Source organism: Homalodisca vitripennis, chromosome X (genome assembly GCF_021130785.1).
Source record: "Homalodisca vitripennis isolate AUS2020 chromosome X, UT_GWSS_2.1, whole genome shotgun sequence".
Taxonomy (NCBI): domain Eukaryota; kingdom Metazoa; phylum Arthropoda; class Insecta; order Hemiptera; family Cicadellidae; genus Homalodisca; species Homalodisca vitripennis.
In genome coordinates, this window is record NC_060215.1 from 11,516,514 (window position 1) to 11,531,080 (window position 14,567).

At 34.6% G+C, this 14,567-nt stretch overlaps 1 protein-coding gene across 1 annotated transcript in view; it reads left to right on the top strand.

The window, feature by feature from the left end:
• The first annotated feature begins 9,992 nt into the window (after window positions 1–9,992).
• The window catches only part of LOC124368683 (host cell factor 2), a 117,103-nt gene continuing 112,528 nt past the window's right edge, over window positions 9,993–14,567 (top strand). Inside the window, exon 1 of the mRNA XM_046825969.1 lies at window positions 9,993–10,191. Coding sequence (XP_046681925.1) covers window positions 10,032–10,191 — 160 coding nt within the window. The 5' untranslated portion in view covers window positions 9,993–10,031. The remainder of the gene's footprint in view (window positions 10,192–14,567) is intronic.

The window sequence follows — 14,567 nt, forward strand, 5'->3', positions numbered from 1 at the left end:
GTTATAAGGAACTCTAATAAAAATATATCTGAAACTGAAAAACTTCAGCTAAAGGTATCCAATGCATTCAAACCTTCTGCCTTTTATTTCTATTTTGGATTTCATTAGGGTTGATTAAGAAACAAGATTTGTATGTTTTGAATAAATATGTGAACTGTTTTCACCAAGTATCTCATTTATGGACCTGGAAAATGAGGTATTTAAAGTAAAAACAAGCGGTCTTGTATCTAAGTATCCTTCAGACTTTATAGTGTCAGGCAGTTTAGCTGAACAAATTGTTCATATAAAGACCGTTCACAGAACAGTATTCCAATCAGAGAAAGACCCAACGAAGCTTCCTAACTCCATCTACGAGTAAAATCTTCAAATGATTTTGTAAATCTGTGTACTTCAATAAGACTCTTTGTACAATTCCAGTAACTGTGTCTACGGCTGAAAGGTCTTTTAGTAGATTGACCAACTTCTTAAAAACTTGACAGAGAAGTATAACAGACCAAAGTCGACCAAATAATTTAACTCTTCTGTCAATTGAGAATGAGTTGGCCAAGTCAATTGACTTTTCTGATATGATTGACTTTTTTAGTCAGAAGAAAGCTGATAACACCATTATTCAACAGAGTTATTGTGAGGTAATCCGCGATTTATGCCATATGAACAGCAGTGACCAAGTGACCTATTGTAACTGAACTAAATACGTGTTTTAGTCTACTGGTGAGTTATATAAACTATAAACGCATGTCATTATCATATAAATAAAAATTATGTGTTATAATTCAACTTAAGATTGAACTTGTAAAATATTTATCATTATACCCTCCATTTTCATTTTGAATTATATTATAATAGTTTTGTTAGTAAAAAATACTCATGCAATTATACTTTAACATGGTGACCACGAAAATGGGTGGGAACCTGTCACTGATATTGATACCAGGGCCTGTAATCATATGTGGGGGCCATGAATCCCAAGTCCTGGAGTATACCTGCAAGAAAATCAAGATGTAAAGAGTGTTGAGTATCAACAAAAACAAACTGCTTTCTACTAAGTAAATAGGTTTTAATATATATCACTAATTGCCAACTATTACATTTTGTAAGATGCTCCACGAGTTCATTTCTTATAGACATTTCAATTACTTTAGACAGAATCAAAGTAATGGGTAGGTCCATAATTAGGGTCAGTCAAATCACCTTTTTATGTATTGGAAAAACTTTAACTCTTTGGCCACAAGAAATCATTCTGTGAAATACTAAAACTTATGAGGTATAGTAGAGGTTCTAAAATAGGCACTTGCTTCACAATATTGTTGGATAGACCGTAGATGTCCTTTTTGATAATTCTAATGGTGTAATTATTTTGTATATATCCACTATATCCACACTTTTCCTCTTGCAGGTGTAGTTGGAGTATTTTAAGAATACTTTTGAATTTCATACAATGATCCTGTCTGCTTAAAAATCTTTGCCTTATATCCTAGTATAGTGTTTGTTGAATTGATTAGATGCGATTGGCAAAACTTTTAACTTTGCTGTTCTATTAGTATGTGACCTAATGACACTTCAAGCTGCCTGGCACCTAGTCAGACCTTCACTTATAATTTTATCATTACATTTTATTTTTACTTGTCTAAAGCTATATGTATAGTCCTGTATGTATTTATTAAATACATTAAAATTAAACACAATTACATGTAAAATACATTAAAAACACAATTAGGTAAGCACTTTATACATAATTGTTGTACAGTAAACTGGTATTTATATGTCACTGATAAAAGTTACTATTTCCATCTTCCTTCCTAATGTTTAGTCAAACCAAGTGTTAAAAGCACTACTTTTCTTATTGGACTCACTAATATTGCCAATGGCGCAGTGTAGTGGGTACGGCGGTTATCGCAAGATAACCAGATCAAGCAACGCCGAGCGTGCCTGCTGCTTGGACAGGTGACCGCTGAGCGATCCTGTCCTTGCAAGCGGCCCGCCTGCCCGGCTATTGGTGGTGGTTCGGAAGTCACCTTTAAGCCGTTGGTCCCCAGGTTAAGTGTTAGAGAGGGCTTCTTAGCCCTAACTTCGCCTGGTAAAAATAAGACATTCTTTACTTTACTTTTACTTTACTTTTAATATAATTTGTTGTTTTGTTTTAACTGAACAATAACAATTTAAATGATCAATTAGTAAAGACAATGAAAAATCCGCCATATACAAGATTCCACTCTACATTACAGAGACCGTCATTCAGCAAACCAAGTTATGGTTATTTAACATCATTTAACAACATAAACATACAATACTTGTATACAGGATTACAAATAGTTTGGAAATTTGATTTAATTGATGCTATTGAATTGCGTATTTTTATCCACAACCCTAGAGCAAGTAGACTTTTGTTACAATTAGTAGCAAAGTTATCGATACATTTCTCTAGTCAGTTGGGTTATTATTCACACAATATACATAAATATATCATAATATTTTTAAAACGTAACCATACCGCCATCTTGTTTGTTTGTTGTTGGTGACAATCACCATTCACTATTGTCCTCTGACTGTGCTCTGTTCAGATTACAGCGGATGGTCGTTCAGTGCAGACCTACTGTGACCTGTATTTAGTTCGGTTTCAGTAATTAGTGTCTAGTTCATGTTTTAGTGATAGCCTGCTTGAAGTTGACACAACTTATTTGCTGTGATTCCTCACTTATGCGTGTCACAACGCTCCGGTATGAGTTCTTTAATTTAACTTAGATTGTAGTATGTGAAGGTTAGTTCATACTGAATGGGCACATGGGGTGAGATGTCTGAGGTCGTAGTAATAAATACTCGACATTTTCAAAGTTTATGTGCATTTTTAACTGTGGTAAGAAATTTACGTGAACCACTTCTAGGTATTAAATAATAATATGACTTTTGTCACGTTAATGCCAAAGTAGAGTGAGAATGAATATAAAGTCCCTCCTGATAGGCGGATAGTCGGCTACGAAGTTTGATAGAGAAAAGATTACTACGCTTACTAATTAGGTTATCATTGTACCAAAAATTTAGTTCCAAGAACATCAGAAATATAATAATACTAGCCAGTAACGAGTTCGAGTGCTGTGAACATATAACTAAATAACGGTCTAAGTTATCCACCTGAGGAAGATATCAGATTGTAGATTTTGAAACAGAGTGTTACTGATTTCTGTTACCACTGAACAATGGCAAATATCTGGAAAAAATCCTGTTTCCTTCAAAATCCTTTCTTCATAAAAAAAAGAAACTTTAAACAAAGAAATAGTGTCCAAACCACAAACCAAAGCCTTGAACAAAATTATGAAAATGAGGAGAAAATAAGTGGTTAGGCTGGAGAAATGAATGGTTTAATTCTGCTGGAATATTATAAAATCAAACTATAACAAATGTAATGCATTTTAAAACAAAAAATAACCACAACAGTGTCTTGAAATGTAGCAGATTAAACCTAGTTGATTCACATACATTTTTAGGACTGGAAATTGATAAAAATTTAAACTGGAAATTTCATATTAATTATCTAGTAAACAAACTAAGCTCTTTTCGCTGCAATGAAAATATTAGCAGATCCGGTATCTATTACTACTTGTAAAATTAAAATTGATAGAATACTATGCCTATGTACAGTCGATTCTGAAGTACGGTATTGTACTCTGGGGTTCACCTCCTGATTTTGATTTTGAAAAAGTATTCATAGCCCAAAAAGCTATTCTGAGAGCAATGGTTGGTGCAAACTTTAGAGAGAGCTGCCGACCACTATTTAAAAAATCTAAAATACTCACACTACCAGGTTTATATATTTTTGAATTGTTGAACTTAGTCCATAAACACTTTTGACCAATACAAAAATCAGCATAATCATAATACTAGACACAAAACTCTTCTTGCCTTTCTAATTCATAAAACTTCTTTATTTGGAAAAAGTCCACTATATGGAATTTTGCTTATGTAATTGTTTACCTTTATCACTAAAAGAGCTTAAAAATAATAATTTTCAAAATAGTATTAAAAACCTCCTCATAGAAAAAGCTTATTACAGTGTAAATTAAATGCAGAAAGATTTTTCAAATAATACAACTAATCAATTTTAAAATCCCAACCCATGCAATTATTCATTATTACACCATATTATCACTTCAGTTTATGTAAAATAAGGATGATTTGTTATTCTTTATATACACTATACAATATAGACAATACATGCAGTACATACTGCAACGCCTGTATTTTAGTTATACTTTTAAAAAACTTGATCATGCACCTGTTTTATTACTGTAATTATTCAAATTTTAATGTGCAATAAATAATTTGAATTTGAAATTAAATTCTAGATGGAGACTTCAAAAATAAACAGGTGAATTCAATTCAGGGTTTTCATCATGTGTGTTTCTGCTTCTATAGGTAGCTTCAGAAGTCTCAGAGTACTACAAAGTGGAAAAAGGAAGAAGACAAGAACAGGGTAGGATAACTTGCCGACGGAAGGGAAATGAGCTAGGGCCAAGAATCTTGCTGAAATAAAAGGGACATTACCAGAAGACACCGTTAGAAACATTGAAGCTGTACTAGCTTTTTTTTGAAAAAAAAAATAAGACCACCATAAAAAATTAACTATTTTTGCAGTTCCTGATGAAACAGCTGGGAGTGATTTATAAAAAAGTTTTACTCTTCCCTTCACACTTCTTTTCGCCTTATCTCTTTGAATTAAAGCCTTTTTAGTACCTCTGTAACTGAGTTTATGCACTGCCTACTTTTCAACTTTTCATACATTGCCTTTCACTGATTGCCCTCTATGTTATATGTACTATAGTATTTGTTATTCATTCTTTACATATCTGTTACTTGTTATCCTTAGTTTATTTACCTGTTATCCGCTATCCTTAGTTTACCGCATGTTGCAAGTAATTCTCAGCCACATTGCACGCTTGTTTACTGTTATTACCTACCTGTTAGTTGTAGATTGTAGATTTATCTCTATCATTGTATTTCAGTGTCCACTTTGTGGTTTACTTTATTCACTGTTACATTTTGTATTGTTATGTATCTTGAGTATTTTCTCATGCATTGACTGTTCTTATAGCGCATGTAAAGTTTAAATTAATTGCTAAATTAATTATTATGCCACTGCCTTAGTAAAAAAAAATGGCTCAAGATAAGAAATATGAAATTTTCAGAGTACGGTATATGCATGGATTATAGCTTCAGAGACAGACATGTTTTTATTCACTTATGAGTTAAGGAAATGAAATTTTTTTAACTAAATAAATATTTATTTCATCAAAATTATATTCTCTCACAATAAAAAAAATGTCACCTCCTGAAGCTGGAAGTCGTGTATATACCTTAAACATTTCACATTGTTAACTTCAGGCATTTTTACTTGGTTTAAATGTCTACTTTAAATGGCTGTAAATTCATGTGGAGTGATGTACAAGATATTTTATATATTTTCTGTATTTCTGTTATCTTAAAAGCTGTGACTTTATCATAAAAAAATATTTTCTAAATCCAAAATCGATTTCACCACCAATTAAGACCATCCAGTCTTTCTAGCTGATTGACTTGCCAAGGAGATTCTCACAGCCATACCAGAACACTATGTTCGGCAAGCCATTATTAGTGGTTATGAGCCAACATGGGATCAAAACAGTAAAACATCTTTCAGAGACAAAAGACCAACAAACCTTATTCTTTTGAACTATTGTCTTTAAAAAGAGTGATGACGCTTTCTAAATTTAGTAGACATTAGACAGTAGACAAAATTCTTTATAACAAATTCATAAGAACAGCAATAGTGTCATGAGTACAAGTAAATATGGTTATGTTACAGATATGAATGTTCATGAATCTGTGCATCTCAGGTCATCTTCTCTTGCAATTATGAATTCTTCTAGTGTGTAGACTGGTCTGCTCACGAGGAAGTCATGTCGTCTTCTTTTTAGGGCTGTTCCTTTGAGCTGCTTTATTGATGTTGGTAGAAGGTTCCACAGTTTCCGGCCATTGTAAGATGGACTTTTCCCATACAGGGTTGTACCATGTATTGGCAGAACATAGCGTTTGGAATTTCTTGTATTGTATTTATGGAAGTCTTCATTGGTTTGCAGATTTAGCTTGTCGATATATAAAATAACATCTAGAATGTATAGTGCTGTGACTGTTAGTATCCCCAGGGTTTTGAAGGCTTGTCTGTAGCTCTCTTGAGGTCCAAGCTCAGAAAGAATTCGTATGGCTTTTGTTCTGTAAAAGAAGGATTCTGTTGTTTTAGTGGCTGATGATCTGTCCCATACAGCAATTCCATACCTCAAGTGGGATTCGATCAGAGCGTAGTAAGTTGTTTATGCAGCTTCCAGGTCACTAATCCATTTAATTCGTCTTATAGCATAGATTCCAGTGCTGATTTTTTTGCAGAGATTGTTTACATGTTCTGACCATGTGAGATTGTTATCAAGAATAACCCCTAGAAATGTTGCAGAATTTTTCATTGATATATCATGTATGTTAGGGATATAGTCTTTTTTCTTCCTGAAGTTGACTTGAATTGTTTTGGATGCATTTACAGTTAGGTCGTTCCAATGTTCATAGTAGATCCAATGGGCCAACAATTTAAAAATTTCAATTTTCATTTATACATGAGGTGTCCCTTAAAAACACTACATCAAAAGCCAAGGAAAGAAACGTACAAGTGGATTACTAAAGGTATTCTTGATTTGAGAGTAAAATTGTTCTCTGAAATTAACAAGCGTACAAATGATTTAGAGTTTAAACATTTTCTTTCAAAATTACTAAAGAATGTATCGAAGAGTCATCAAAGGAGCTAAACTTATGGTGTTACCAATATTTAAATTAATAGGGAAGATGCAAGCGTTGAAGTAAATTGTGAAATGAAGCGATATTACACCGCTGCAATGCTTCAGGATCATAGGAGAGATATCATCGGGGCCAGCACCCTTGTTTGTGTCGAGCGACCTCAACTCAGCCTCCACTTCCTCACAGGTAAATTGACATGAAAATATAGAAGTTGTTGCTTCAAGGTTGTACACTGGTGGATTTAGTGACGAGGGCCTGTAGGCTGAGGAAAAGAACCTGGCAAACAAATCACAGATATCCTGCGGGTTTTCTGCAGATTCATCATCAAGCTGCATTTTTGAGGGAAGAGACGGTATTTTCTTAGAAAACTTGATATGATTCCAGAAGGCACGAATGTTTCCTTAAATAGACGAGTCAACAATGAGGATGTATGCCGTGTAGCATTCCCTCGCCAGTCTTTTGCAGGTAGCACGAGCACCACAGAACTGAAGATAAATTCGATCATCAAGACTCTGAAGCGCCTATGTAAAGTCTTCTTTTTTATTATCAGATGTTTAAGCTCGGGAGAAAACCAAACAGGGAAGCACTTTGTTCCCATATATTTGGGTCGACTTTCTTTTCTAATAGTGCAACTTAACTGTGAGCAACATTCAAAAAACTTATGGTCAATAGAGTCTGTAACATCAAGTAGAGGGTAATTGAGGCGTTGCACCCATTCAAACACGAAGATAATGTCACATTTTCTTATATTGGGAGTAAGAACACTATAATATTCAGGTCTTCTTTAGGGCGCACAAAAATTTCCATTTCCAAAGCAGGATGATGGCATTCGGCTGCAAGGAGTGGGTCAGAGGCATTTAGGACGCGCAAGGCCTCAGAAGAGAAGACCTAATCGAGAAGAACACCTAGCTCATTTCTGATGTAGTTATATTGATTGAGATTTAGGAAGGACATAACATCGTATACTATACTACTGGTAGACTATACAGTATTTGTCCATTCAACAGACAAGAAAAACATTCTCTGTATATACGAGCAGCTAATTAGGAAACCATCCCTCAAGAACTAATACGTTGTTACATTGGCCTTTTCTTTGTCTCCCATCTATGTCACAATAAATACTTACCTAACATTAAGTGCTACAACATTAAGCCTTACAATGTAAGCTGATTTGCCGTTATCAAAAACTAGATGCCTGATTCTTACAATACAATTAACAGAACATATACTAAAACAGTTCATCTTTAGTTTGGATCCTATGGTTCTCCATTTTTTTTAACTAGTATCACTTCGGCTGGCGCGGAGCAGTTAATCTTCGTATCCTCAGCGCTAAGTAACATTTAATTATATAATAGGTGCAAACTAACTAATATTCCCGCTGAAACTACAGAGAGTATTGATGATATATTTTAAAATGTAAATATAGAGTGGGGTTCGCTTTGGAAATCACTACATAGTGTAATAAAGTTACTGACATAAATAGTTTTAGTCATAAAATACGGTTTCAACATGAAAGTTAAACATATTTTTATACAAAAATTAAAAAATAGGTAGTCTTCGAAATCCATATGGTAACCCTCGAAATTGCACCTTCTGTATAATATGGGTAATCTTAGTCGGTCATATGTCATTTCTGCAGTGAGTCCATGGAGACTATACTGTAAACAATATTTTTTACTATAAATATATTGCCTTGAGTATAGGTGAATATACTTACAGGGCATTTATTAAACCTGTTGTAGAAATCTTTAGCTTCCAAGGACGTCTTAAAACCTTAAGATTACCTCTAGAGTTCAGGGTAATATCACAATAGATCTTCAAGGTCCTGCCTTTTGGGAGCACTCTCTTGCCCAGTCGACCGATTTACACTCTTTATCACGAAAAATGTACCTTAAATATGTAGTTAAGCACAGCACTGTTGCCTTTTTAATTGAGATTTTAGAACGTCTATGGAGATTATTGGAAAATAGTAAACAATTTCTTATTGCGTTATTTGTACAATACTACTCTTGTATGCGTTATGGTTGTTTGATATAAAAGAAAGCCATAGGTGAGAGCCTCTCTTAACCTAGTTAGTCTCTTATTGCTTTCTGTGTCTCGTGGTTGATTTTGTTATTTAACCTTGCAATTACAACGTTTAATTCATTATAACTTCTGATGGTACTTTAATATTATACGGAGGACACTCTGTCTCTAAATACTCGTTATTAGTGATATAAGTAAGTTTATATTAGGTTATCATAAATATGCTACTGGTAGTACTAAAGATAAAGTTAACCATTAGGAGCACTCACCTAATCTGAGCTTCAATTTGGGAACTACTTCGAGGGATGTCCTTTTTTACCAGAAGAGCGGGGCTCCGAAACTCTGAAGGCCAGGATAATTTCCGATCGGTATTTTCCCGACCTCAGATCACGTGGCAGATAGTCCAATCCCGCACTTCTGGCGAAAAAAGAGAGACACCCCTCGAGATCATACCTAATTCAAGCTCAGATTACTCGAGCGCTCGTAAAGGTTAAGAATAACTTTTTTGTTTATTGTATGTACGTATGTATTTACCTACTTTTTGATGTAATAAGAAGTAGTAAATAGGGGCAGAGTGGTCTCTGTATAATACCAAAGTACCCTTCTGATAGCTAAGAAATAAGTAGGTAGTAATTGTTTTATTTTACAACTCAAGTTTTTACCACTCGAGTTGGCCGGCTCCATACGACGTATTATGATATGGTTGTCTTTAAAAAACATCTCTACAAAGAACGCGTAAAAGCTATCTTACTATTCCCCAATAGCTCTATAGGCGTTGTAAAGAATCCGTAGTTAGAAAATAAAATTATAGAGCTCCAACAATATGTCTAACTGAAATTTGTTATAGAGACACATTTCATGTTTGATCGCTAGTCCAGTTAGTTCGGAGACGTTAAAATTAACCCTAAAGACAAGAGCTGGCGCCGTTTACCCGACTGCTTATTGAGTTTGAAAAGGACCTTAGAGCTGAATAAATTATTATTGACACAACAATTGATACAAGTATAAGTTCAATTACAACACAAACTATGGTCATTTTATACTATACTCAACGTGATTATTTTATTTGTATGTTTTGGTACAGAAACAAAGCTTGTCCATTCCGTTTTCCCCCACTTGGAGAAATCACTTTGCATTGTGGGTAATATCTTCAGTGTTTGTGTTAAGCCAGCAATGTTTACTACAACACCAACATGGCGGCTCCCATTTTAAAGTGGAAAAGAGTTACAAATCCTACTGGTCCTCAGCCTAGACCTCGTCACGGACATCGTGCTGTGTCTATTAAAGATCTTATGGTTGTGTTCGGTGGTGGTAATGAAGGAATAGTAGATGAATTACATGTCTACAATACAGGTAACCAAATTCATTGCAGTCCTAGGATTAAAAAATGGCGGTGTTTTAATTCAGTTTTCCAATGTTATTTACCATCTTAATGCCTCAAGTTTAACTAAAATCGATTAAGAATACCTCCCCTTATTTTACCTACTATTCAAAAAAGTTGCCTTATTTCAGATTTTATATTTTTTGCTTCGGTAGATCTCAATTTCGCGGTTATTGCTTTATCAATATGGCGGCCTCCATTAGACACCGCACCGTAATTAATACAATAGTTCAAAATTCAAAATAGTTGCTCAAAACAAATGTTTTACTAAGAGTAGATAGCTTCTGTTTTCTTATTATGGTTTCTACAATATATAAATTCTTTCCACTTTTCTATTTTGTTGTATTTTCACAATTTTTTGAGAAAATTTATACATTTGTTTGACAAGTTCTCTGAAGCCAGTTCTTTTTTCCTTGGCAGTTTACTTAGGGACACCATGAAAAATAAACTTCAGCTGTCTTAACCTTACTTTTTCTTGACAATTAATATGCTACTATGTAAAAATTTATAATTGTGTTTCGATGTAACTAATTATGAAACCAAACTGACATTTTACACTTAACCCCAGTCCCTGTAGGTCTAGGCAATTTTGGGTATTGTCTTCATTTCGTTGGAATAATTCCTCAAGAGTTAATCTGTTAATGATGAGTTTGATTGGTCCCTCACATTCCCAACAAAATAGTTCTTTGTATCATTTAAGTTTTATATATTTTTTGTATACACATATATAGTTATTTATCATTGATTTTCTTCAAAATAGGACAATATCAACAAAAAAAGAAACTAAATAATTTATTGCTTTGATGTAGTTATCAGAAAAGACAGCAACTGAAATATTGTTATGTACTTTTCGGTACAAGAGACTGCTTATCATAGTGTGGTACGGAAAGGGGAAAAATAATTTAGGATATTGTTATTGATTTTAATACGTTATTAATACATCACAAAATATAACATTTATTTTAAACATGACAAATTTTAAACAAAGGATAGCGAAATACTATATTTGTCATACCTTTATTCTTGAATATTAATATAGGCTTACTGTGGTACTTATTAAATCCTGTCTCACTGATTTAGCAGAAGAGTGGTCGAACAGGTAAGTCGTATACAAGTATTTAGAGTCTGAGGAAAGGATGTGGGAGGTGGGCAACGATAGTCAAGCAGGTCGCTGGTAATCGGGTAGCTAGAGAATAATTTGCTACTTAAGTTACGGCTACCAAACACCGGTAACTTGATAGATAAGGGATGGAGAAATGGGTTAATACATTTACGACTTGTACTCCATCGTGTGATCTTTCACTATTGCTGTTGTGTACCCTATCGGGTATATAACGGGCATTCGTTAAGTGCATCATTCGCCTGAAGGGATACACATTTCTATGCATTTTCTTATTGCATTTTTATTGTTTGCCTGTTTTGGTGGTTTGTTAACCCTTCCCACACCGTAGACGGATATTTTAGAATGGTAGACTTTTACCAAAACGCCAAATACAGTTATATCTGATATTGTAGATTGTCTCTTGGAGAGTTTTTTAGTTCACAAAAGGCCTTCAAAATGCCCGGTGCACGCTCCATAGAAAGAATCATGGTTACCAAGAAAGTATTTATATACAACCTTCACTCTGTGGCATGGGGAGGGAAGCGCCTCTTGTCTAACTCAGAGGAACTACCTGCCCGTCAGTTCTGCGTCTCGTACAGAGCCATAACCAAACATCCGTGGCGTGTATTGCTTTTTCGGTTGTTGCAAGTATGCGTCTACTACATATCTCATTATTATTCTTCATTGTGTGGTAATGTTGTGATTAGTTTGAATATTTATCTTTTTTTATAGTGTGATGAGGTTTATTTAATTTAATTTAAATTTATTTGAAATAAATCGTTTGTAAATAGTTATTTTTAAATTTTTATCAATAAATACATTAATTTGAAATAAAAAGCTCTGTTTTATACCTTTTGTTTTGTTTTACCTTTTATAATTTAGTTATAATGAAAATTAGCTTTGCACTTAGAGAAACAAATATTTGTACTTGTCTTGGCATTTTAGAAAAGTCAATGGATTTATTAGTGGTAGGTGAAGGGTTAAATTTGATCCTGCGTCCTGCGTACCCCCTCAGGTACACAATTGCATAATTTTTAGGTACCCCTTGGCATACACGGAAAAACATTGAAATAGTTATTTTTGTTCAAAATTGTGAAGCCTACATACTTTTCTCAATCTACTTAGACGTTTAATGTAAATAAAAGATTACCGTTTTCCCATTATTATTATGGCATATAAAATAGTCTGCAAATAAGTTGTCGTCATGGATGTGTTAAGCCTCGAACTGAGGACCGGACACAGACATTAATTTATAGTCTACTAATTGTGAACTGATAAAAATGGCAAAGCCGTTGGTTACCTTTTCATTATAATTATGTGAAAACTGTTTAAGTTATATAGATGTAATCTGCACTAATGGATTCCCCTGTTCTTAATTAACAATAAATTTCATATAGTTTGTATTTGTAATATTACGCTTTATCAGCTGACCGACTACGTGACTCACTGCATGGTTGATGCCATGCTTAGTGTTTGTTTATTGTTGCCACTGTTGCTTGGCTTTTATGTAGTGTTTAATGGTTGATTGTTTTGTTATAAAACGAAATTTGATGGAACACACAACCCAAATGATATGGGTGATGGTGGTCATTTACCTGGAAAGAATTTGCGCTGATAAACCAAGTATAAAAATCAAATCAAATCTGTTTTATTGCTGAGACAATAATACATCGTATGGCAAACGTCAATTAATAATAATATCCTAAAATTTCAGTCATTCATACTATAATACACATACAGACATACAATGTTTAAAGTCACACCTCTTTCATTCATCGCCAATGCAACCCACTTCGAACAGCGGTGTCATTCTTCAAATTGGGCAGCCTCCCAGTTGAAAGCCAAAAACTCACCTGCATTATAAAACGCTTGAGACACCAAGAAGCGTTTTAGGCGAGTCTTAAACGCCTTTGGCGTTGGAGCATCTTTGATTGGATTGGGCAGTCTGTTGAGGAATTGAACACCCGCTTGTGAAGGCAGGCGTTCATAAACCACCGTTCTGTGTCTACCAGTTCGGTAGTTTGCTCTGCCACGTGTCTCATACATGTGTATGTCTTGTCCTCTGGTTAAGGTACATTTATTCACACAAAACATAGTTGTTTCCAATATGTAGAGACATGGCAGAGTCAACAGCTGCAATTTCTTGAAAACTTGCCTGCACGACTCTCTGAATTTGATTTTAGTGATGATTCGAATTGCTTTTTTTTGGAGTCTGAAAACTCTTTGGAACTGAGTGTTAGCGCAAGCTCCCCAAAGGATCACTCCATAGGCCAGGTGGGAGTATATCAAGCCATAATACGCCGTAATCAGTACCTGACTCGGGCAGTATTTTGCTAAAGACCTCAGAACAAAGATGCCTGAGCAGATTTTGGCGCAAACATGATCAATGTGCACATTCCATGTCAGTCCTCGATCAAGGTACATTCCAAGGAATTTTGAAGAGTAGACTTCGTCCAGTGTGGAGTCAGCCATCAAGATGGCAGATCCGCACTGGTTGCCCGCAGTGCGCAAAGAAAAATTTAACATGTTGGTTGTTGAAGAGTTTATTGTGAGGTTGAGGCTGTTGAAGTATTGGACACAGTTGTTGATATCAACAAAAGCCTGTTGTTCCAAAACTTCGCTTGATCTTGCATTGAAAAAAAGAGTCGTATCATCTGCAAACTGCACTGTTCTTCCATGCAGAAGCGATGATTCTATGTCGTTGACATAAAACAGGAAAAGCACAGGACTGAGGATAAACCCCTGGGGGACTCCATATGTAAGGTCTATTGGTTTGGATGATTTATTTGATATCTGGACAACTTGGGATCTGTGGCTTAGAAATGAGCTAATCCATTTAAAAGGCACGCCTCGAATGCCGTGGGACTCAAGTTTGTCGAGCAATAAAGACTAAAGGAATAAAGTGTTTTCTGTTGTCCCAGTTGCAGTTGTGGCATCCTTCCTACATATGTTGGAGTCCTACATTCAGGGAAGAGACCTAATGCCAGTGGTGATGGCTAAGAAAAATGTAGTAAATACTTTCAATTGTCATCATAAAACTTTTTTTGTGTTGTCAGTAATAATTTTTCGTGTGATCTTTTTTTTACCAGAAACCAGAAAACTGTTTACACTTTGTACATTTGAAGTTACTTACTATCTCAAGTTATGTAAAAGCTACAATGAGTGAAACTTAGAAAAAGAAAAACCAAAAATAAACATTTTATTGTTTTACATTTTCTCTTATTTGTAACTAAACAATCTTATACT